Genomic DNA, 25499 nt, shown 5'->3' with positions numbered 1-25499 from the left:
CGGAAAGCAAAAATGGGTATGTTTGAAGGAATAGTGGTTCCAACAATGTTGTATGGTTGTGAGGCGTGGGCTATGGATAGAGTTGTGCACAGGAGGGTGGATGTACTTGAAATGAGATGTTTGAGGACAATGTGTGGTGTGAGGTGGTTTGATTGAGTAAGTAATGTAACGGTAAGAGAGATGTGTGGAAATAAAAAGAGCATGGTTGAGAGAGCAGAAGAGGGTGTTTTGAAATGGTTTGGGCACATGGAGAGAATGAGTGAGGAAAGATTGACCGAGAGGATATATGTGTCGGAGGTGGAGGGAACGAGGAGAAGTGGGAGACCAAATTGGAGGTGGAAAGATGGAGTGAAAAAGATTTTGAGTGATCGGGGCTTGAACATGCAGGAGGGTGAAAGGCGGGCAAGGAATAGAGTGAATTGGATCGATATGGTATACCGAGGTTGATGTGCTGTCAGTGGATTGAATCAGGGCATGTGAAGCGTCTGGGGTAAACCATGGAAAGTTGTGTGGGGCCTGGATGTGGAAAGGGAGCTGTGGTTTCGGGCATTATTGCATGAGAGCTAGAGACTGAGTGTGAACGAATGTGGCCTTTGTTGTCTTTTCCTAGCGCTACCTCGCACACATGAGGGGGGAGGGGGATGGTATTCCATGTGTGGCGAGGTGGCGATGGGAATGAATAAAGGCAGACAGTGTGAATTGTGTGCATGGGTATATATGTATGTGTCTGTGTGTGTATATATATGTGTACATTGAGATGTATAGGTATGTATATTTGCGTGTGTGGACGTGTATGTATATACATGTGTATGGGGGTGGGTTGGGCCATTTCTTTCGTCTGTTTCCTTGCGCTACCTCGCAAACGCGGGAGACAGTGACAAAGCAAAATAATAAAAAAAAAAATATATATGTGTGTGTGTGTGTGTATATGAGTGGATGGGCCATTCTTTGTTTCCTGCCAATATCACTTGACGTGGGAACAGAGGTTAAGTATGATAGAAAAAATTATATGTGTATATGTTGATATGTATATGTATTTGTATGGGTGTTTATGTATATATGTGTTTGTATGAGTGGATGGGTTGTTCTTCATCTGTTTCCTGGCTCCACCTCGCTGATGCAGGAAACAGCTGGAGGGGGGGATTGCTATTTTGTGTGCTGCGGGCTGGTGACAGGAATGGATGAAGGCAGCAAGTATGGATATGCACATGTGTATATATGTATATGTGTGTGTATGTATATGTATGTATACGTTGAAATGTATATATATGTACATGTGCATGTGTCGGTGTTTATGTATATACATGTGTATGTGGGTGGGTTAGGCCATTCCTTGTCTGTTTCCTTGCACTAACGGAGGAGAGGATGGTTAAGTATAATAAAAAAAAATGGGGATAGGGAAGAAAGAATACTTCCCACATATTCCCTGCGTGTCGTAAAGGGCGTCTAAAAAGGGAGGGGGTGGGCTGGAAATCCTCCCCTCTTGTTTTTGATTTTCCAAAAGAGGGAACAGAGAAGGGGGCCAAGTGAGGATATCCCCTATAAGGCTCAGTCCTCTGTTCTTAATGCCACCTCGCTTATGCGGGAAATGGCAATTATGTATGAACAAATTTTTTTTTTCTTGCTTTGTCGCTGTCTCCCGCGTTTGCTAGGTAGCGCAAGGAAACTGACGAAAGAAATGGCCCAACCCACCCCCATACACATGTATATACATATGTCCACACACGCAAATATACATACCTACACAGCTTTCCATGGTTTACCCCAGACGCTTCATATGCCCTGATTCAATCCACTGACAGCACGTCAACCCCGGTATACCACATCGATCCAATTCACTCTATTCCTTGCCCTCCTTTCACCCTCCTGCATGTTCAGGCCCCGATCACACAAAATCTTTTTCACTCCATCTTTCCACCTCCAATTTGGTCTCCCACTTCTCGTTCCCTCCACCTCCGACACATATATCCTCTTGGTCAATCTTTCCTCACTCATTCTCTCCATGTCACCAAACCATTTCAAAACACCCTCTTCTGCTCTCTCAACCACGCTCTGTTTATTTCCACACATCTCTCTTACCCTTATGTTACTTACTCGATCAAACCACCTCACACCACACATTGTCCTCAAACATCTCATTTCCAGCACATCCACCCTCCTGCACACAACTCTATCCATAGCCCACGCCTTGCAACCATACAACATTGTTGGAACCACTATTCCTTCAAACATACCCATTTTTGCTTTTCGAGATAATGTTCTCGACTTCCACATATTCTTCAAGGCTCCCAGGATTTTCGCCCCCTCCCCCACCCTATGATCCACTTCCGCTTCCATGGTTCCATCCGTTGCCAGATCCATTCCCAGATATCTAAAACACTTTACTTCCTCCAGTTTTTCTCCATTCAAACTTACCTCCCAATTGACTTGACCCTCAACCCTACTGTACCTAATAACCTTGCTTTTATTCACATTTACTCTTAAATTTCTTCTTTCACACACTTTACCAAACTCAGTCACCAGAGTCACCAGCTTCTGCAGTTTCTCACATGAATCAGCCACCAGCTCTGTATCATCAGCGAACAACAACTGACTCACTTCCCAAGCTCTCTCATCCCCAACAGACTTCATACTTGCCCCTCTTTCCAAAACTCTTGCATTCACCTCCCTAACAACCCCATCCATAAACAAATTAAACAACCATGGAGACATCACACACCCCTGCCGCAAACCTACATTCACTGAGAACCAATCACTTTCCTCTCTTCCTACACGTACACATTTGTACTTATATATTATCCCTGGAGATAGGGGAGAAAGACTACTCCCCATGTATTCCCTGCATGTCATAAGAGGCGACTAAAAGGGGAGGGCTGGAAATCCTCCCCTCCAGTTTTTTCTTTTCCAAGAAAAGGAACAGAGGGGAGTGAGGTGAGGATTTTCCCTCTTAGGCTCAGTCCTCTGTTCTGAACACTACCTCACTAACATGGGAAATGGCGAATATGTAGGGGGGAACCAGCAAAAAAAAAAAAAAATACTTCCCACGTATTCCCTGCGTGTCGTAGAAGGCGACTAAAAGGGGAGGTAGCGGGTGGCTGGAAATTCTCCCCTCTCGTTTTTTTTTCAATTTTCCAAAAGAAGGAACAGAGAAGGGGGGCCAGGTGAGGATATTCCCTCAAAGGCCCAGTCCTCTGTTCTTAACGCTACCTCGCTAATGCGGGAAATGGCGAATAGTGTGAAAGATATATATATATATATATATATATATATATATATATATATATATATATATATATATATATATATATATATATATATATATATATATGTATATATATATATATATATATATATATGTATGTATGTATGTATGTATATTTATTATTATACTTAATCGCTGTTTCCAGCACGTGTGTGTGTGTGTGTGTGTGTGTGTGTAAAAGGGTTGCTCACCTTGTGTAGACATACATATAGAGAAGTTGAGGGAGAGTTTAAGGAGTGACAGTTTATTAGACTAGCCTTGAAGGATGCTAGTGTAGAAGAACAAAGGTTTAAGGAGATGATGAAAGAAATGTGGGTATTGGTACATTGGGATTAGGGGTAATGACTGAGACGAATAGTTGTAGTGGAAAGGAAGACATTACAGTAGAGAAAGTGAGAAGAATAGCATTGCTGTTAATGAATGGAAAAGCTGAGGATGTAGATGATGTAATGAGTGAAATAATGAACAGTGGTAATGAAACTGTTACTGAATGGATCTGGATGCTATGTTTGGAAGCATGGAAAAATATTGATGTGCCTAGCAATAGGACAAAGACTGTAATTGCTTTAATGTATGAGGTTCATGGGAATAAATGCAATTTTAGAAAGTACAGAGGAATAAGTTATCTTACTATGGCCAGAAAGATTTGAAGTATGGTAAAACAATTAGTGATCCCCTTGTACACTAGGAACAAGATGTATGTAGAAAGGGAAGAGTGTTTATACTAGATTTTTATGGTAGGTAATAAAAAATGTTCTAGAGAAATGGAAGAAAGTGTATGTGGAATTTATGTTTTCAAAAGAATCACATTATGTGAATAAGAAAGCTCTGTAGGAATTATTGACTCTTGAGATGTTTATATAACACTTTTGAAATATGTTAAGAGCTTTCATAATGAAAGGGAGGACGTAATGGCATGAGTGAGCACTTTGAAACAAATGTGAGTGTCATGAGAGTGTTTCATGCTACCATGGTTTTTTAATGTTTTTTGTATGGATGGAGTACTATGAAAGATGAGAGAGAAGTAGGTGATATCAGTGTACTGCTAAATTATGTTGAAGCAGATTAGAAGTTCTCAGTTAATTTATGCATATGATGCTCTGCTGTAAGTTAAATCAAAGGCAAAGTCAGATAGAATGGTGACACTTTGATGATCTATGTAGGAGGAGGATGCTGGAAATGAATGGAAGTAGAATTACAGCTTTAGTTTTAAAAAGAGCTTCGATGTCATGAGTGTGATAGAAGAGAGATAGGATGTCACAGTGTAATATAAGAGAGATAGGGTATTACAGTGTGATATAAGCGATCTTACAGTGTAATATAAGTTTAAAAGGTGAAAAATTAGAAGCTGTAAATGAATTTAGACATATGGGAGTGGGAAAGCTGAGGTTGAGAGTAGCCTTGTAAGGGAGAAAAGTTGGAGGTACTCTGAAAACTTTGGTAGATATAAAAAAAAGTAGGTGTATAGTGTGCAAGAAACTGATGTATGAATGTGAAACTCAAGTGTCTGTTGGTAAGGATAAGTAAAGATTATGAGCAGTTGAGATGGCTAACTTATGTTGTGTATTTGGAATTCGAAAGAACAGAGATATGAGAAGGATATGCAGTATGGAAAAATAAAAAAAAAGGCATGTAGATGAATGTTTATTATATGGTATGGTGATATTTAACATGAGGAAAATGATAAGTTGGTCATGAAGATAGCATAGTAAGAATGGTAAGTATAGTGGTGGAAGGTCCAAGTTGGTTTGTTAAATTATGAAAGAGGGTGATAGACTGAGAGAGAGAACTCATAGGCTGTGGATAATTCAGTTGAGGAATCATTGGGAATCATTTGGTGGTTAGTGCATTGGAATTATTTTGTGTGAATGGATGCACTGTTCTGGTCTTCCAGGAATCAGTTTAGCATGCAAAGTGAAAATATAAGGCTCATGTTTCATTTGCTCCCTTGGGCATGGATTGAGGATGTGCATGAGTGATCCACGACATGATTGATAGAGTGAGGATTTAAGTAAATAGTGATTGCTATTTAAAAGCATCATCCATATAGCTTTTGACATGTAATGCATGCCAGACACATAACTTTTAGACTAGTGATTGCATAAATGCAATGCATGTTGAAAATTTCCCTGTAGATTATATTAACTAGTGTCAGGAATAAAGATATTGTAGTCATGATATGTAGTAAGATTGAATACTTGCACAACTGACTGCAGAATTTGGTGATACATAACTTGTATTAATGGTAAGTAAATACCTTTGCTTTGTACAGACAAGAGGATTTCCCTCCCTCACAGATCATTGATGTAGTTCACCTTTTCCATTCATTGTGTAGGTGCAGTAGTTGTGAACCTAGTTTCTTTCACTTTTAAACCTTCTTCATATAATATTTTCTTGTTCTTTTGTATTAAGATTTTCAGTATGTGGATTATAGGGACAAGTATTTTTTGTTTCTTCAATCAGTGCCTCACTGAGAAGAAAACCTGTAATCATTGATAATAGAGATATAGATGCATATGACCATATTAGATATTGAACCTTCATCTTACATTGTGGTGCCCATTACTCAGAAGCAGTATAAAAAACAAGTATGCAAGCTTGAGAATACATCCAGGCAAAAGACATGCTTACATATTATGAAGCTGACCTTGTTATCTGTAAAAGATATCAAACTAGATTTCAAGGATCAAGAGGAAAGTACAGTAATGAATATGCAGCAGTAACTGATTTCATAGGATTATGAATTGAATAGGATTATGAATTTGATTAGAATTTCAAATATAAGAAATACTTACTTTCTATTTTACTCTTATGATCGTTAGATTTTTTTTCTTTGTTTAAGAAAGTCTCATCTTGTCCTCCCCTTTCAACTTCACTACTAACTTTTTCTTCCTTCTTCATTTTTTAGCTTTTTTTCCCCATCTTCTCTATCCAAAGTCTTTTTCCATTTTTCCTCCTCTTATTACTCCTGCTGTCCTTTTTCCTGCTTCTACTTCTCTCTTTTGTCAATTTCCCCCGTGCATTTATCATTATTTATTTCAAAAAGAGACATTTTTTGGCTATTAGAGATGCATTAGATGTTTTTTATCTCATGTAGATAAAGATGGACTTCCTAAATGCCATCTTAGTATGGGAGAAAAGAACAGCCTGTCTTTTCTAAAAACTTAGGAGGTAACATATCATCAACTGAATAGTAAGTTCAGTGACTGCTTTGATATGAAACTCACATAAATTTTTGTATTGCCATGGGTAATGCTGTTTTTAAAGAAGAGGCATTATTGTGAAAATATTCGTATAATATTTTTAATGTAATTGTTAAATGCAAGTTGTTTATTGGGATACAAATATCATCATCCAGGATTCTATCTTGTGTGAGAACTCAAGACTCCATGAATCATAGGATAGAAAGCATTGAAAAGAAAACAAGTGGATTACATAAGATAAACACTTCTTCAGTACTGGGTAATCACTTCTTCTGTACTGGTAATCTGCTGATTGATTAATATTTCTTCAAAAGATTTGAGACACCCAAATGTTTGAAGTAATTTGTTATAAGTCAAAGGAGCATTTATAGATCCTGTATCGTTGCACTGATAAGTTGTTCAAACAAAAGATGGGAGTTAAAATTTGCAGTTAGATGAATATTATATCAAGTAATGCTTGCAGGCTGTGTTGGCAGGTCATGAAGAACACATTATTTCGATGATTTGCAAGTGTCTATTATTTCAATGATTTGCAAGTGTCTAGAGTTTAATGACATTTTGTAGCGACAAAGGTGTTTTTATAGTAAGAGGTCAGTAAGAGTTTTAAAGTTGTGAAAAGCTTTTTTCCTCCTACAGAAAAGGTCAGTAAATATTTACCTACTTGCAAGTGCCCATGAAGAGATTATCCAAGAGGCAGGTCTGGCACATCATGTGTACTGTGTATAAAGCTTGTTTGGTAGTAGTGTTATTCTTTACCTCATGTACATCGCATGGTTCTTATGGGGCTGTCATTGATCATAATCTGTCTTTCTTTTAAAAGTTTCTTTGCTTATTCCCTAGAGGTTTATTTTATAACAAGAAAAATGAGATAGAGCCTCACCTTCTTTGGGAATGACAGGCAAAATCCCAGAGATAACTATTTGGAAAGCATACTATCTTCTCCAAAGGACAGGATCATTTTGTGTAAGGCACTTCTTGCCACTATCTCCTCTCAAGGCACAGTGCTTATGTCATGGTCTCAAACCTGGATGTTGTAGACACACCCAGTTTATTCAGTCACATAAAAGAGTAAGGAGATGATGGAAGGCAATTAAGGAGAAAGAAAAAAAATCCTTCTGGCCTATCATGAATGATGAAAAAATAACCACAAATTAAGGACTCATTTTCTTCTTGACTGGAATCAGTCGATGATCATTACAAGTGAGAGCATAGCTGAGTGAATGCATGTGGAAAACTTACAAATTGACAGGAAGAATACAGTCCTGAGTAGGAGGTTAAGAAGATATCTGGTAGATCCCCAATAAACACAGAGGGAGTGCTTTCTGGATCTAGAATCAGATGGTGATAGTTATGATAGTATAAAGATGATTATCATATTGATTGTAATAGGGATGATGACAATAATGAGAATAATTATTGTCATCAGTATGATGATTATGATGATGATAATATTAATGATGACGGTAACAGTTATCTTGATATATCAATAGAAATAACAGTAGTCAACTGAATATCCATGATTGTGGCTGACAGTGAGAAAAGAAGTCTCTTGGAAAAGTGAGATACAGGGTAGCTGCTTCAGGCTGCGAGGCATGTTGTTTCTGAGAACCAGTAGGAGGACTAGAAGTTGGTTCTGAGGACCAATGAGAAGACAGAACATTGGTCATAGGACCAGTGGGATGATAAAAGTTGATCATAAGATCCAGGGAATGTAATTGGTTATAAGAACCAGTGAAAGGATGAAAAGTTGGTTGTAAGAACTAGTGGGAAGACAGAAAGTTATTTCTAAGAACTGGGGGAGGACTAAATGTTCATTCTCAGAACCAGTATGAGGACAAAAAGTTGGTTCTAAGAGCCAGTGGGAGGATAAAAGTTGATCTTGAGAACCAGTGGGAAGTCAATGGTTAAAAGAACCAGTGAAAGGATGAAAAGGTGGCTCTAAGGATCATTGGAAGGATTGAATGTTCATTTCAAGTGCCTGTTGGAGGATGAAAAGTTGAATTTAAGGACTAGTGATGGATTTTGGTGTTTGGTGTTTTTACCTTTGACTTCTTAAGATCATCTAAAAAAAAATACAAGCCTTGAGAGAATTTTTTGGACCCCTTAGAAATCTCTAACCCCTGCCTTCTGGTGACCCAAATGCCTCTTATCACTTTCTAACCATTTTTTCAATTTTAGAGGCCTGGTGGTTCAGCCTGGGTCTGCCCACTGACCAATCAGTAACCAACACATGGTAATAACCTTGTTGTCCCATCGGGTGTCATGTTAGTACACTACACATGGTAATAACCTTGTTGTCCCATTAACTTTCATGTTAGTACTAAATGCCCTATAATTCTTGGAACGAAATTATCAACCCAGTGGTGTTCACAGTTTGTGAAGATAATGTTTTTTAGAAGATGGAAATGTACAGCAGGAAACAAAAAGAGTAAAGAATTGCTTTCCGGACACTGCCTTTGAGAGAAACCGTTTTGGTTCTTCAACACCTACAGTTCCCTCCAGAGTCAGATTGTCCTAATTGTCCTAAGAACCATGAGAAGATACCAACATGGAGGAGGAGGAGGGTTAAGGAGAAGCTTTATTTGAAAAAGGAAAAGGTTAGGCAGAAACTGTTGGTTTAAGAGTTATCTCATATAACATTAGAGGCCATCAGCACCAAAGGGTGCTACAAACAGTTAAGTTGATCTTCAGCAACTGGATTGAGCTATCATCTGACATGTGTGTTAGAGGAATGCCAGAGACCTACTTTGTTGATTTTCTTCAAGAAAGGTCACCATATAGAGTACCTTCAAAACATCATGAGCTTTAACATATAGGCCTGTTTAATGAGGGATGTTTCCATTTGAGAGAGTTTCAAGATTCTTAGATGGACAAATAGACATATTTCTCAACACTGTCTAATGGTCTCTACAAATACTTGCAGAGATTTAACTGGGTATAAGAAATGTTCTATTGGAAATGTTCTATTGCTGTAATCTTCCAAGAGTGATGTTTTTTGTTTTTTTTTCCCCTCAGAAACCTAGTTTTTTTATATTTATCTTATGTCTGGGTATTGCATGCATCTCAAACTTTATCTCCCAACACCAAAGGATATCAAGAAGAGAGCTTTTGTATAGGCATTTAGGTGCTCTTTCTTTCTTACCTGTTTGCCATTACCCACATCGGTGAGGTAGCACCACAAACAAATGAAAAAAGGCCTCATTTACTCACATCTATTATCTAGCTGTCATGTGCATTGCACTGAAACCACAGCCCCCTGTCCACAGCCAAGCCTCGCAGACCTTGCCATGATTCCCCCTGGCTACTCCACTTGCCCCTTCCACCCTCCTGCTTGTTCAGGCCCCACCTCTCAAAATTTGGTCTTCCCTTTCTCCATGTCCTTTCTACTTTTGACACATATATTCTCTTTGTCAACCTTCCCTCTCTCATTCCCTATGAATGTCCTCACCATTTTAACACACCCTTTTCCACGTTCTCTATCACACTTTTTATTACCACATCTCTCTCTTAACCTTTTATTACGTACTTGATCACACCTTCTCACACCTCACATTTTCCTCAAGCATTTCATTTCCAACACGACACTCCTCCTCACAACCTAATCTATAGTTTATGCCTTGCATCCATTCAACATTGTCGGGACTAACATACCTTCAAACACACCCATTTTTGCCCTCCCAGATAGCAACCCCTTTGTCCTCCTATTCTTCAATGCTCCCAAAATCTTTCCCCCCCCCCCTCACCCATCATATGACTCTCTTCTGTTTCCATGGTCCATTCGTTCCATGTCCACTCCCAGGTATTTGAAACACTTCTTTTCCAGATTTTCTCCATTCACACTAACACCACCAACCAACTTGTCCCTGCCATTTTCTGCCATGTCCACTCCCAGGTATCTGAAATACTTCACTTCTTCCAGATTTTCTCCGTTCACATCAACATCATCAACTAACTCATCTCTATGCCCTATTAAACCTAATAACCTAGCTTTTATTTGCATTTAGTCTTAACTTCCTCCTTTCACACACTGTCCCAAACTTAGACACCTACCTCTGCTGTTTCTCATTCGAATCCTATATATATAAAAGAAAACAAAAAGTGTGCCTTGAACTACCAGCCAATTAGCCTTACATCAGTGTTAGGTAAAACGATGGAAAAAATGATACGAAATAAAATTGTCATGTTTCTAGAGGAACACAAAATAGGATCAGACAACCAACATGGTTCCCATAATAGAAGATCCTGCCTAACAAATTTGCCAAAAAATTGCCATCAGATGCACTATATTTAGATTTCCAAAAGGCTTTCGATAGAGTACATGGAATCAGTAAAGAACTCTGTACATGGATCAGAGACTGGCTTACCAAGAGAAAGCAGTGTGTAGTATTAATCGGCAAAGCCTCAGATTGGCTAGATGTAACAAGTGGTATACCATAGGGATCGGTTCTTGGCCTAATTCCTTTCATAATATACATTAATGACCTAGAGCCTGGTCTCAAATCTAAGATCTCCAAATTTGCTGATGACATTAAACTAGGAGGTAGAGCTGTAAACAGGTGGGACTGCGAAACGATTCAAAGAGATCTTAACTTATTGGCAGAGTGGTCAGACAGATGGCAAATGAAGTTTGATGCAGACGTGTAAAGTTATGCACTTTGGAGACAAGAATATTTGTTGCGAGTGCAAACTATACAGAAATTCTTTAACTAAAGTAAATGAAGAAACTTACCTTGGAGTTGACATTAGCAACACTCTGAAGTACACTGTTTCACTAAACAGTGTCAGATAACAAGTAAAACAGGCAACCAACTGTTAGGTTTCATAGCCAGGAACATAGATTACAAGACACCAGAAGCAATTCCCACACTTCGTACTTCTTCAGTAAGACCACACCTTGAATATGCAGTCCAGTTTTGGTCCCTTAACTATAAAAAAATATGAGAAAAAATTAGAATAAGTACAAAGATGTGCGACAAAATTGATTCCATCCCTTAGAAATCTGGCATACGAAGAGAGGCTAAAACAATTGGATATCTTCTCCCTTAAAAGACATAGACTTTGTGGTGATTTAATCCAAGTGTTTGAAATTCTGAACAAGGTCAATAAAGTAAATCAGGAATATCTTTTTGAAATATATGAAAATCCAGTTACCGAGACAAATGGAATATAACTCAAAGCTGAAAGATGTTGTACAGATGTGGGGAAAAAAAGCTTCTTTTCTTATGTGTTGAGCATTTGAATAAGTTACCGTCAGGCATAGTGAATGCTAAGACTATGAATACCTTCAAAAGTCGTTTAGATAAATGTTTTATTAATTCAGGTATGCTCTGAGAAAAATGCCCAAAATAAATTGTATAAACAATAGAAAAAACTGTAAATGAAAGCAGTAATAGGGACACTAGAGGGCTAATGTGCCTTAGCGGGGAGTTGGTGATGGCTTGAAATGTTGCTGAGCAGAATTACATTTCCTTGTCCAGTTAAAATGTTATTTTTTTCTTTTTTACCAGACAACCCAGTCATGGGTCAATCAGGCCTCCAGTTGTCTACCTTTTTTATGTAAATCATGTAAAACCAGTGTGGTGTCATCAGTAAACAATGACTGACTAACTTTCCAGGCCCCATTACTCTCTGCAGTCTGCGTACTTGTCCCTTTCTCCATGATCCTTGCCTTCACCTTCCTCGCTACCCTGTCCATGAACAAATAAAAAATCAATGTTAGCAGTACACACCCCTGCTGCAGATCCACCTTCCCCTGAAACCACTCACTCTCCATACTCTCTTAATTAAAATTCCTCACTTCTTTTAATGGCATTCCTCCTCCACCATATTTTCCTAACACTTTCTACAGAGCATCTCTATCATCCCTGTCAAATGCTTTCTCTAGATTATAGGTGCCACATACATATCCTTCTTTTTCTCTAAGTATTTCTCAACCATATTCTTCAGCAAGAAGAGTATGGTTGAGAGATGTGCTGAAAGGTTTGGATGTATGGAGGGAATAGGTTAGGGAAGGTTAACAAAGAAGATATTTGTGTTAAAAGTGGAGGAGACAAGGAGAAGGGTGAAACTGAATACAAGGAGGAAGGATGGAATGAATAAGATTTTGAGTTCAGGGTCTGAACATGATGAAGGTTCAAAGGCATGCATGGGCTAGAGGGAATTGGAATGAAGATCTATACTATGGGCGACATGCTATCAGTGGACCGAAGCAGGGTATATGAAGTGGCTGAGGGAAAATGCTAAAACTTCTATGGGAATTAGTTGTAGATAGGAACCTGTGGTTTCATTGCATTACACAGGACAGCCAGAGGATAGATGTGAGTGAATAAGGCCTTTTCTTAGTTTGTTCCGGGTTCTACCTTGGTAACTTGGAAAATGATGAAAAAGTATGAAAGAAAGAAAAAGATATGTTGGTTTTTGAAAGTTTTAAGGAATTTGGGGAGTCCATTTAACCAGCTCCTTTTCCCAAGTCTAGAAGGCCAAGATTGACATCTAGGAGCTGTAAAGTGATTGCAAGACAATTGAGACCTGCCCATCCCTGACAGCAAGTAAAATCAAGCTGAAGAACCATAACTTGCTTGAACATATCTTGCTATGGAGTTTTCAAAAGTTACTTCTTGATGCCTTGGTATTTCATAGTGCTCGTGCCTGATGAACCTCATGACTTGAGATTTTGTAGTTTTTATGCCTGTTACACCTCAACTGACTGCCACCCAGAGGGATAAACACGCAATTTTTGCAAAAAGTATTGGGTTCGGGACCAAGAAGCAGAGAATTTGAGTGACGAAGTCGTCATTTACTGTGATTGGAAACACCGCAGGGAGGGTGTGCAGGCCACCCCACTTGGACTTGCACGTGCCACATTACACATAAAAGACTGTAAAACACTCCTTCTCTCATGGTTTAGGGCTATTTCAGATGTCATGGTGTTGGTCACTTGGTAATCTTACCCAAGAATGTGAAAATGAATCAATTAGTATACTTAAATTTACTTACTAACCATTTACCTAATTCATTTAACAGTGCAAAGGCTAAAGTGCTATTTATGCAGGATTGGGCTCCCTGCCACACTTTTCCATAGTGGCTAAATGATAGTGAGGTGAAATATTACCCTGACCTAAACCCAACTGAAAACCTGTGGATGATTGTGAAGCAATGGCTACATGATATGGCCACATCTTTTATACCAAAGCTTGAAGTGACAGTTAAGCAGTCATGGGGCAGTTTTTCTCAGAACTACTCAAGAATCTTGCTAACAGCATTCCCAAGTGGATACAGGACTGCATCAAGAGGAAGGGGAATGCAACAAAGTATTTGATTATGTTGGGAAGTGTCATTAAATTTTTTAGGCCATTTAACCATAAAAAATTATTTTCAGTTGGAGCCTTAACTTTTAGCACAGACTGTAAGTAATAAATTCTAAAGTGCTTTCATAGTGGAGGTTGAAACTATGCCAGTTTTAGAAAGGTGGAAGGAGGAGAAGCATTAGAAATTATAAACAGAAATAATACAATCAGTATATTAGAACAACCTAACCTAAGACACATTGACCAGATGAAGTCTCTTCAAATGTGCTGAAGGAATATGGCAAGGCACTTAGGTCTTTTAAGATACTGTTCAGTAGGACACTGGAGGAAATGATGGTTCCAAAGATGTGCACAAGTGAAAATGTCAAAATAGGACACTGGAGGAAATGATGGTTCCAAAGATGTGCATAAGTGAAAATGTCAAGTTTCTCTTTAAGAAAGATGACTGGAAAATTGCACAGGACTACAGGTCTGATTGGTTGATGAGTGTGGTTGTGAAACTCTGTAAAAGATAACTAGAAAGCTAGGAAATGACTACCTGCAATGGATAAACTGTTATGTACATGTTAGACTTTTATGACAGTGTTAGCTTGGCCATAGACCAAAGAATTGGATGAGTAGACTGTGTTTCTAGACTCCCAGAAAATCATTAACACTGCACTTAATTGGAGGTTGATTAAGAAATTAGAGCTACTGGCTGGAGTAATGGGAAATTCCTTTGCTGGGTTCAGGATTACTTATGTGGTTGGAAACAAAGAACACAGATGAGAGATACATTCTGAAAATGGGCTGAGGTTACAAGTGGAGTGCCACGGGGCTGATAGTTAATTACACTGCTAAAGTTGATGTATGTAAATGATGTGCCAGAAAGACTTGACGTATAACCAAACATGTTCAAGGATGATGCTAAGGTCGTGAAGAAATATGGAATGAAAATTCTTGCATCATCTTACAGGTGATACCAGACAAAATCCAGAGTTGGTGTGAAAGATGGTTGATGAAAATAAATCCAAATACATGGAAGGTAATGTGGATGGGACACAGTGAAAGAGGACCCCAGAATGAATTTTACTTAATGGGAAATAAGCTGCAGAAAGAAATTAGTGGGTGTAAGAGATCTAGAGGTTGACATTGTATGTAATATGTTGCCGCAGTTTTATGTGCGGAGAATTGTGAAACAAGTTAATTGTCTGCAGGCAAATATTGTTGTTGCACTCAAGTACGTGGGTAAGATGTTCGGTACACTGTTCACAAGATATTTTGGTTGAAATTGGATTATGCCTCTCAGTCTGGTGATCATAAGAAAAACAAGTTATGACTGAGAAGGTTAGAAAAGGCAACCAAAATAGGACCAGAATTAAGAAAGATTAACTTGCAGTGAAAGGATGGAGGCTACTTACTTGTCCACTGAACAGAAGGGAAGAGAAAGGGGAAAACTAATAACAGTGTTTTAAGTTTTTAAATCACTTAGTTGATATTGACATTACCCAGTTCTTCATGAGCTACAGTACTAGAGTTAGTAGAGTCCATGATATGAAGCACAAAAAACCTTCTTGATGGTATATAAAGCACAAAAGGCCTGTGATTAGAAAGCTCTCTTCCTATAATGTACAGATATGTCATACTGTCCAAGTAGAAACTCTTGACTCTGTTAATAACCCTCATTTACACTGTATTTTCATAGCATCCTCCACAGGGTCTCTCAGTCAACCTTAACTGCTTTCTCCAGATCAATGAATGCCTCAGAATACTCCCTTTTCTTTGCTGTATTCTTACACAGAAACAAACACTTGGTTCACATACCCTTTACTTATCCTGAAGCCACATTGCTCCCCTCCAATCTGATGCTTTGTGCATGCTACCACCCTCTCAATCACACCTCTTCAATACACCTTGTCATGTATTTGGTAGACTTATACTTCTGTAATTCTAACATTCACTTTCCCCCCATGTCTTTATATGGTGGCACTGATGCATTCTGCCCATCATCAGGCACTGTCCCTTTGGCCATATGAATATCAGACAGTCAGACAAACCACTCAGCAGCACTCTAGCCCCATTTATTGAGAAACTTGGCTACAAGCCTATCTGTTTCTGCCACTTTGCCACATCTATCTCAATCTGCAGCTCTCCACATCCTAAATACACCATTTCCATATCCTTAGTTGTACCACAACACTCACTCATCCATTAATGTCAAGGAAAAGACAGTTTGATTACATTCTTATTGACTCCAGTACTATTTAGATGATTTATTTTTGTATTGTTTGCTCTTTACTTAGTGTTGATTAAATGTTGTGCAGCATAAATGCACATAGATGCATTCGTAGATGTTTTATAGGAAATAGTTCATTCAGGATCATTAATATCTTCTATCCATTTTTTTTTAAAGGCATGTTTTACTTTGTTTCATATTTTATTAGGATTCTAATGCTTATTTTTGAGATGCCAATAAAATTAGGTTGATGATAAATGTTTTAGGTACCGTATATGTATTTATAATCCTCACCAGTGCATATTGCGTAATCTTTCATTAGTGAAACAGAATTATTTGTTATTTTGTGGGAGAATGTGTCTATGAATCTAGAGTAATGATCTTACTCTAAATAAAAGAAACATTAGTAAATATATCTATATGTAAGTGATTAATGATTTTAGCTGGTACTGCAGCATCTCCAAGTCCTGGGCCAATGAAGATGACACCAAGAATGACAACCCTGCATGAAGAGCACACACGAGAGGCAGCTCCGCTTTTACACATGGAAGAAGAAGAGGAAGAGGAAGAAAGAGTGAGTAGAAATTTTTGTACACAGAATGTAGTTGCATTCAGTATTCCATTAACTCTTATGAAGACACCTGGCTTGAAATGGAATTTTTGTTGGGAAACACTGATAGGTAAATTAAATAGTTTCTTGAATTTTATTTATTCATGCTTCATTTATCTTTTTCACATGAAGATATGCAGGCTATTAGAAATTGAGATATTTGATGAAGCCTTCATGATTGTAAATTATTCTTGATACAAAGTGGTTGTCAAGGGAACTTAGATAAAAAGAGTAAATGTTATGTATCATTTTTAATTGTCACACATTATCCTCTGTAACCATTACTGCAACAGATTTCTACAGTTTATCACTCAGTGTTGTTAGTATAGCTGATTGCTTGCAGTAGACTTTGGTATTACTATCAGAGTTTAAATATTATTTTACCTTTACTCAAAAGTGAACAAAAATTGATTATTTCATATATGCTGTTAATTGTACATGTGATTCTTCTCATCTGAGGATACATCCTTAACAGTGTAACAAGCAGGTCTTAGTAAGTGATGAAATGAAGCCATAAAGGAATTGGATGTGAAAGAGTGGATATGTGATAAACAGACTAGAGGCAACACTACCATCCAGACTTGTGCACTCATGCATTCCTGCTGACATATATAGTATACCTGAATGTCATAATGTTTTACATGAGATTTACATGTGAAAGACAGACAACAGGAGGCCTGATTGGCCCATGATTGGGTTTTCTAGTAACAAAAAGAGAAAAGTTAACAGGAAAATGTAATTCCACTCAGCTGTTTTTTAAGCTATCACCAACTCCCTGCTGCTGTACATTAGCCTTCTACTATCCATGTTACCATACAGTTTATCTCTGGCATTTTTCTCAGAGTATACCCAAATTTATGAAATTTATGAGAGTATCATTAAATTTTAGGGAGAATAAAAAGACGTTCTGGAAGGAGGTGAATAAAGTGCGTAAGACAAGGGAGCAAATGGGAACTTCAGTGAAGGGCGCAAATGGGGAGGTGATAACAAGTAGTGGTGATGTGAGAAGGAGATGGAGTGAGTATTTTGAAGGTTTGTTGAATGTGTTTGATGATAGAGTGGCAGATATAGGGTGTTTTGGTCGAGGTGGTGTGCAAAGTGAGAGGGTTAGGGAAAATGATTTGGTAAACAGAGAAGAGGTAGTAAAAGCTTTGCGGAAGATGAAAGCCGGCAAGGCAGCAGGTTTGGATGGTATTGCAGTGGAATTTATTAAAAAAGGGGGTGACTGTATTGTTGACTGGTTGGTAAGGTTATTTAATGTATGTATGACTCATGGTGAGGTGCCTGAGGATTGGCGGAATGCGTGCATAGTGCCATTGTACAAAGGCAAAGGGGATAAGAGTGAGTGCTCAAATTACAGAGGTATAAGTTTGTTGAGTATTTTTTTTATTTTTTTATTATACTTTGTCGCTGTCTCCCGCGTTTGCGAGGTAGCGCAAGGAAACAGACGAAAGAAATGGCCCAACCGCCCCCCCCATACACATGTATATATATATACGTCCACACACGCAAATATACATACCTACACAGCTTTCCATGGTTTACCCCAGACGCTTCACATGCCTTGATTCAATCCACTGACAGCACGTCAACCCCGGTATACCACATCGCTCCAATTCACTCTAATCCTTGCCCTCCTTTCACCCTCCTGCATGTTCAGGCCCCGATCACACAAAATCTTTTTCACTCCATCTTTCCACCTCCAATTTGGTCTCCCTCTTCTCCTCGTTCCCTCCACCTCCGACACATATATCCTCTTGGTCAATCTTTCCTCACTCATCCTCTCCATGTGCCCAAACCACTTCAAAACACCCTCTTCTGCTCTCTCAACCACGCTCTTTTTATTTCCACACATCTCTCTTACCCTTACGTTACTCACTCGATCAAACCACCTCACACCACACATTGTCCTCAAACATCTCATTTCCAGCACATCCATCCTCCTGCGCACAACTCTATCCATAGCCCACGCCTCGCAACCATACAACATTGTTGGAACCACTATTCCTTCAAACATACCCATTTTTGCTTTCCGAGATAATGTTCTCGACTTCCACACATTTTTCAAGGCTCCCAGAATTTTCGCCCCCTCCCCCACCCTATGATCCACTTCCGCTTCCATGGTTCCATCCGCTGCCAGATCCACTCCCAGATATCTAAAACACTTCACTTCCTCCAGTTTTTCTCCATTCAAACTCACCTCCCAATTGACTTGACCCTCAACCCTACTGTACCTAATAACCTTGCTCTTATTCACATTTACTCTTAACTTTCTTCTTCCACACACTTTACCAAACTCAGTCACCAGCTTCTGCAGTTTCTCACATGAATCAGCCACCAGCGCTGTATCATCAGCGAACAACAACTGACTCACTTCCCAAGCTCTCTCATCCCCAACAGACTTCATACTTGCCCCTCTTTCCAAAACTCTTGCATTTACCTCCTTAACAACCCCATCCATAAACAAATTAAACAACCATGGAGACATCACACACCCCTGCCGCAAACCTACATTCACTGAGAACCAATCACTTTCCTCTCTTCCTACACGTACACATGCCTTACATCCTCGATAAAAACTTTTCACTGCTTCTAACAACTTTCCTCCCACACCATATATTCTTAATACCTTCCACAGAGCATCTCTATCAACTCTATCATATGCCTTCTCCAGATCCATAAATGCTACATACAAATCCATTTGCTTTTCTAAGTATTTCTCACATACATTCTTCAAAGCAAACACCTGATCCACACATCCTCTACCACTTCTGAAACCACACTGCTCTTCCCCAATCTGATGCTCTGTACATGCCTTCACCCTCTCAATCAATACCCTCCCATATAATTTACCAGGAATACTCAACAAACTTATACCTCTGTAATTTGAGCACTCACTCTTATCCCCTTTGCCTTTGTACAATGGCACTATGCACGCATTCCGCCAATCCTCAGGCACCTCACCATGAGTCATACATACATTAAATAACCTTACCAACCAGTCAACAATACAGTCACCCCCTTTTTTAATAAATTCCACTGCAATACCATCCAAACCTGCTGCCTTGCCGGCTTTCATCTTCCGCAAAGCTTTCACTACCTCTTCTCTGTTTACCAAATCATTTTCCTTAACCCTCTCACTTTGCACACCACCTCGACCAAAACACCCTATATCTGCCACTCTATCATCAAACACATTCAACAAACCTTCAAAATACTCACTCCATCTCCTTCTCACATCACCACTACTTGTTATCACCTCCCCATTTGCGCCCTTCACTGAAGTTCCCATTTGCTCCCTTGTCTTACGCACTTTATTTACCTCCTTCCAGAACATCTTTTTATTCTCCCTAAAATTTAATGATACTCTCTCACCCCAACTCTCATTTGCCCTTCTTTTCACCTCTTGCACCTTTCTCTTGACCTCCTGTCTCTTTCTTTTATACATCTCGCACTCAATTGCATTTTTTCCCTGCAAAAATCGTCCAAATGCCTCTCTCTTCTCTTTCACTAATACTCTTACTTCTTCATCCCACCACTCACTACCCTTTCTAATCAACCCACCTCCCACTCTTCTCATGCCACAAGCATCTTTTGCGCAATCCATCACTGATTCCCTAAATACATCCCATTCCTCCCCCACTCCCCTTACTTCCATTGTTCTCACCTTTTTCCATTCTGTACTCAGTCTCTCCTGGTACTTCCTCACACAAGTCTCCTTCCCAAGCTCACTTACTCTCACCACCCTCTTCACCCCAACATTCACTCTTCTTTTCTGAAAACCTATACAAATCTTCACCTTAGCCTCCACAAGGTAATGATCAGACATCCCTCCAATTGCACCTCTCAGCACATTAACATCCAAAAGTCTCTCTTTCGCACGCCTGTCAATTAACACGTAATCCAATAACGCTCTCTGGCCATCTCTCCTACTTACATAAGTATACTTATGTATATCTCGCTTTTTAAACCAGGTATTCCCAATCATCAGTCCTTTTTCAGCACATAAATCTACAAGCTCTTCACCATTTCCATTTACAACACTGAACACCCCATGTATACCAATTATTCCCTCAACTGCCACATTACTCACCTTTGCATTCAAATCACCCATCACTATAACCCGGTCTCGTGCATCAAAACCACTAACACACTCATTCAGCTGCTCCCAAAACACTTGCCTCTCTTGATCTTTCTTCTCATGCCCAGGTGCATATGCACCAATAATCACCCACCTCTCTCCATCAACTTTCAGTTTTACCCATATTAATCGAGAATTTACTTTCTTACACTCTATCACATACTCCCACAACTCCTGTTTCAGGAGTATTGCTACTCCTTCCCTTGCTCTTGTCCTCTCACCAACCCCTGACTTTACTCCCCAGACATTCCCAAACCACTCTTCCCCTTTACCCTTGAGCTTCGTTTCACTCAGAGCCAAAACATCCAGGTTCCTTTCCTCAAACATACTACCTATCTCTCCTTTTTTCACATCTTGGTTACATCCACACACATTTAGGCACCCCACTCTGAGCCTTCGAGGAGGATGAGCACTCCCAGCGTGACTCCTTCTTCTGTTTCCCATTTTAGAAAGTTAATACAAGGAGGGGAGGATTTGTTGAGTATTCCTGGTAAATTATATGGGAGGGTATTGATTGAGAGGGTGAAGGCATGTACAGAGCATCAGATTGGGGAAGAGCAGTGTGGTTTCAGAAGTGGTAGAGGATGTGTGGATCAGGTGTTTGCTTTGAAGAATGTATGTGAGAAATACTTAGAAAAGCAAATGAATTTGTATATAGCATTTATGGATCTGGAGAAGGCATATGATAGAGTTGATAGAGATGCTCTGTGGAAGGTATTAAGAATATATGGTGTGGGAGGCAAGTTGTTAGAAGCAGTGAAAAGTTTTTATCGAGGATGTAAGGCATGTGTACGTGTAGGAAGAGAGGAAAGTGATTGGTTCTCAGTGAATGTAGGTTTGCGGCAGGGGTGTGTGATGTCTCCATGATTGTTTAATTTGTTTATGGATGGGGTTGTTAGGGAGGTGAATGCAAGAGTTGTGGAAAGAGGGGCAAGTATGAAGTCTGTTGGGGATGAGAGAGCTTGGGAAGTGAGTCAGTTGTTGTTCGCTGATGATACAGCGCTGGTGGCTGATTCATGTGAGAAACTGCAGAAGCTGGTGACTGAGTTTGGTAAAGTGTGTGAAAGAAGAAAGTTAAGAGTAAATGTGAATAAGAGCAAGGTTATTAGGTACAGTAGGGTTGAGGGTCAAGTCAATTGGGAGATGAGTTTGAATGGAGAAAAACTGGAGGAAGTAAAGTGTTTTAGATATCTGGGAGTGGATCTGGCAGCGGATGGAACCATGGAAGCGGAAGTGGATCATAGGGTGGGGGAGGGGGCGAAAATTCTGGGAGCCTTGAAGAATGTGTGGAAGTCGAGAACAGTATCTCGGAAAGCAAAAATGGGTATGTTTGAAGGAATAGTGGTTCCAACAATGTTGTATGGTTGCGAGGCGTGGGCTATGGATAGAGTTGTGCGCAGGAGGATGGATGTGCTGGAAATGAGATGTTTGAGGACAATGTGTGGTGTGAGGTGGTTTGATTGAGTAAGTAACGTAAGGGTAAGAGAGATGTGTGGAAATAAAAAGAGCGTGGTTGAGAGAGCAGAAGAGGGTGTTTTGAAATGGTTTGGTCACATGGAGAGAATGAGTGAGGAAAGATTGACCAAGAGGATATATGTGTCGGAGGTGGAGGGAACGAGGAGAAGAGGGAGACCAAATTGGAGGTGGAAAGATGGAGTGAAAAAGATTTTGTGTGATCGGGGCCTGAACATGCAGGAGGGTGAAAGGAGGGCAAGGAATAGAGTGAATTGGAGCGATGTGGTATACCGGGGTTGACGTGCTGTCAGTGGATTGAATCAAGGCATGTGAAGCATCTGGGGTAAACCATGGAAAGCTGTGTAGGTATGTATATTTGCGTGTGTGGACATATGTATATACATGTGTATGGGGGTGGGTTGGGCCATTTCTTTCGTCTGTTTCCTTGCGCTACCTCGCAAACACGGGAGACAGCGACAAAGCAAAAAAAAAAAAAATGAAATATTTGTCTAAACGACTCTTGAAGGTTATAGTCTTAGCATTCAGTGCGTTGGTGGTAACTTATTCCAGTGCTCAACACACCTATAGGAGAAGAAATTTTTTTCCATGTCTGTACTACATCTTTTAGCTTTGACTTCTATTCCATTTGTCCTGGTAACCATATTTTCTTGTATTTTGAAAAGATATTCATTATTTACGATATTGAACTTAAGAATTTTGAACACTTGGATTAAGTCGCCTCAGAGTCTATGTCTTTTAAGGAACATAGATCCATTCGTTTTAGCCTCTCTTCATATGCTAGATTTCTAGGGGATAGGATAGATTTTGTCGAGTGTCATTGTATTCACTCTAATTTTTCCTCATTTTATCTATGATTTGGGGACCAAAACTGGACTTCATATTCAAGGTGTGGTCTTGCTAAAGAATTATAAAGTGTGAGAATCATTTCTAGCATATTGTAATCTTTTTTCCTGGCTGTGAAACCTAATATTTGGTTGCCTTTTTTTACTTGCTGCTTGACACTGTTTTAGTGTACTTCAGCTTGTTGCTAATGGCAACTCCAAGGTCTTTTTCTCCTTTTACTTTAGTCAGAGAATTTCTGAATAGTTTGAAGCCGTAACTTATATTCTTGTCTCCAAAAAGCACAGCTTTACACTTGTCTACATTAAACTTCATTTGCCATCTGTCTGACTACTCTACTAGTAAGTTAAGATCTCTTTGAATCGTTTCACAGTCTCACCTGTTTACAGCTCTACCTCCTAGTTTAGTATCATCAGCAGATTTGGAGATCTTAGATATGAGACCAAGTTCTAGGTCATTAATATATATTATTAAAAGAATTGAGCCAAGGACCAACCCCTGTAGCACCCCACTCATTATGTCTAGCCGATCTGAGGCTTCGCTATTTAATACTACACACAATTTTCTTCTGGTAAGCCAGTCCCTGATCCGTGTACAGAGTTCTTTGCTGATTCAGTGTGCTTTTAGTGTATGTCAAAGTCTCCTGTGAGGTACATTATTGAAAGCCTTTTGAAAATCTATATATACTACATCAGGTGGTACTTTTTCGTCCCAGTTTTGATAAATAACATGGAAAAATTTAGCTAATTTGTCAAGCAGGATCTTCTATTGTAGAAACCGTGTTGGTTGTCTGGTATAACTTTGTGAACTAAAAAGGTGAAAATTTTATTTTGTATTCTTTTTTCCATTGTTTTACCTAAGGCTAATTTGGTGATAGTTCAAGACACACATTTTGTGTCCATTTTTGTATATATGGAAGTAACATTTGCTTGTTGACTATCTTTGATATGGGGTGTATCAGCTGTCTCCTGAACTCTTGAAAATCTTGGAGCTGTTATCAGGGCTGTTGGATTTGTTAGGATTTCATTGGTCCAGGCATTTAAGTACTTCAGAGCTCTTTATTTCTTTAACCTTCAACTCTACCAAATCCTTGTAACATTTTCATTGGTTACAGTATTGGAGATGTTTCTTCAATTATGAATACAGAGTTAAAAGAATGATTTAGTATGGTAGTCATTTCCTTGTCAGTAGTTAGTATGTCATATTCCTTTCATAATGGTTCACTTCCTTCTTTTGCTGTCTTCCTTTGTCTTATGTGTTTGAAGAATTCCTTAGGATTATTCTTAACTTTCAAGGAAATTCTTTTTTCTTTGTTACATTTACTCTGTCTTATGACAATGGATTTTGATTAATTTCTGGCAATTTCATCGGTTCCCATTTATTTGAATTTCTCATGTGTTTTCTTCTTTTGGCTAATTAGTCTTGCTCTTGTATTTATCCATGATGGTTTTGAAATATTGCAAGTTTTCTTTGTAATTCGTGGAATGTGTTTATTTTCAATCTCAAGTAGTATGTTTTTAGAATTATTCCACATTTCCTCTTCTGTGAACGTCAAGATGTTTTGTCCAATTGATACTGTGAATTTCATATCTAATGTTTCCAAAATTTTCTTGCCTTAATATGGGATGAAGAGTTTGTTGTCATTTATTTCATAATCTAAATTTATCTCTAATCAAATTGTGATCGCTGTTTGACAAACTCTCCCCTACTTTGCAAGAGTTGATTAAGTTTGTGTCACTGATGAGGACATGATCAAGAATGTTTTTACCTCTAGTTGATTTTTAATTAACTTCTAGAAAAGTGTCTTCAGTCTGTTCCATTAGTCTTATTCCATCTCAAGTCACCTGTTAATGTTTTCCAGTTTATGTTTGGACTGTTGAATACTATGATCTCTTTACAGTGTACAATAGTTTTGATTTCATTGTATAGCATCTTATCGTCATCTCTTTGCTTAGGAAGTCTGTAAATAACGCTGAGATGTAGTTTACCATTGAACTTGTCGGTAATGTCAGTATAAAGAGACGTGTGTGTGTGTGTACTTTGTTTATTTTAATAGTATTTACATTGTTATCAGCATAGATCAAAACTCCACCACCTACCCTGTATAAGAGATCTTTCATAAATAGTTTGTATCTGGGGTGTTACTCAGCAATTAAATGTTTATTCTCAGAGTTTACCCAAGTTTCTGAGATTACAATAATGTATGGTTTTTCAGTGATTGCATAGGATATGAGTTCATCGCATTTCATAATGATGCTATGGGCATTTGTGTATATTAAACTTATTCTCTTTGCTAATTCCTTTGCCTGTGAGGTTACCGCTTCTCCCCGAGGATCTCTGCCCGCAAGGTCCCATACATCCTCTACTGCTACCTTAATTGTGGTCAAACTGGACACCATGTCCCTCAAATCCCTTTCACACTCAGATTCCCCCCTCACTGACCCA

At 38.9% G+C, this 25499-nt stretch overlaps 1 protein-coding gene across 1 annotated transcript in view; it reads left to right on the top strand.

Annotated features, from left to right (window-relative positions):
• Khc-73 (Kinesin heavy chain 73) overlaps positions 1 to 25499 on the top strand; it is a 785588-nt gene that overhangs the window by 720457 nt on the left and 39632 nt on the right. The window contains exon 32 of the mRNA XM_071670193.1: positions 16431 to 16561. Coding sequence (XP_071526294.1) covers positions 16431 to 16561 — 131 coding nt within the window. The remainder of the gene's footprint in view (positions 1 to 16430; positions 16562 to 25499) is intronic.

Source organism: Panulirus ornatus, chromosome 14 (genome assembly GCF_036320965.1).
Source record: "Panulirus ornatus isolate Po-2019 chromosome 14, ASM3632096v1, whole genome shotgun sequence".
Taxonomy (NCBI): Eukaryota; Metazoa; Arthropoda; class Malacostraca; order Decapoda; family Palinuridae; genus Panulirus; species Panulirus ornatus.
The sequence above is the reverse complement of the archived record's forward strand: the minus strand, read 5'-3'. Positions and strand labels throughout refer to the sequence as shown.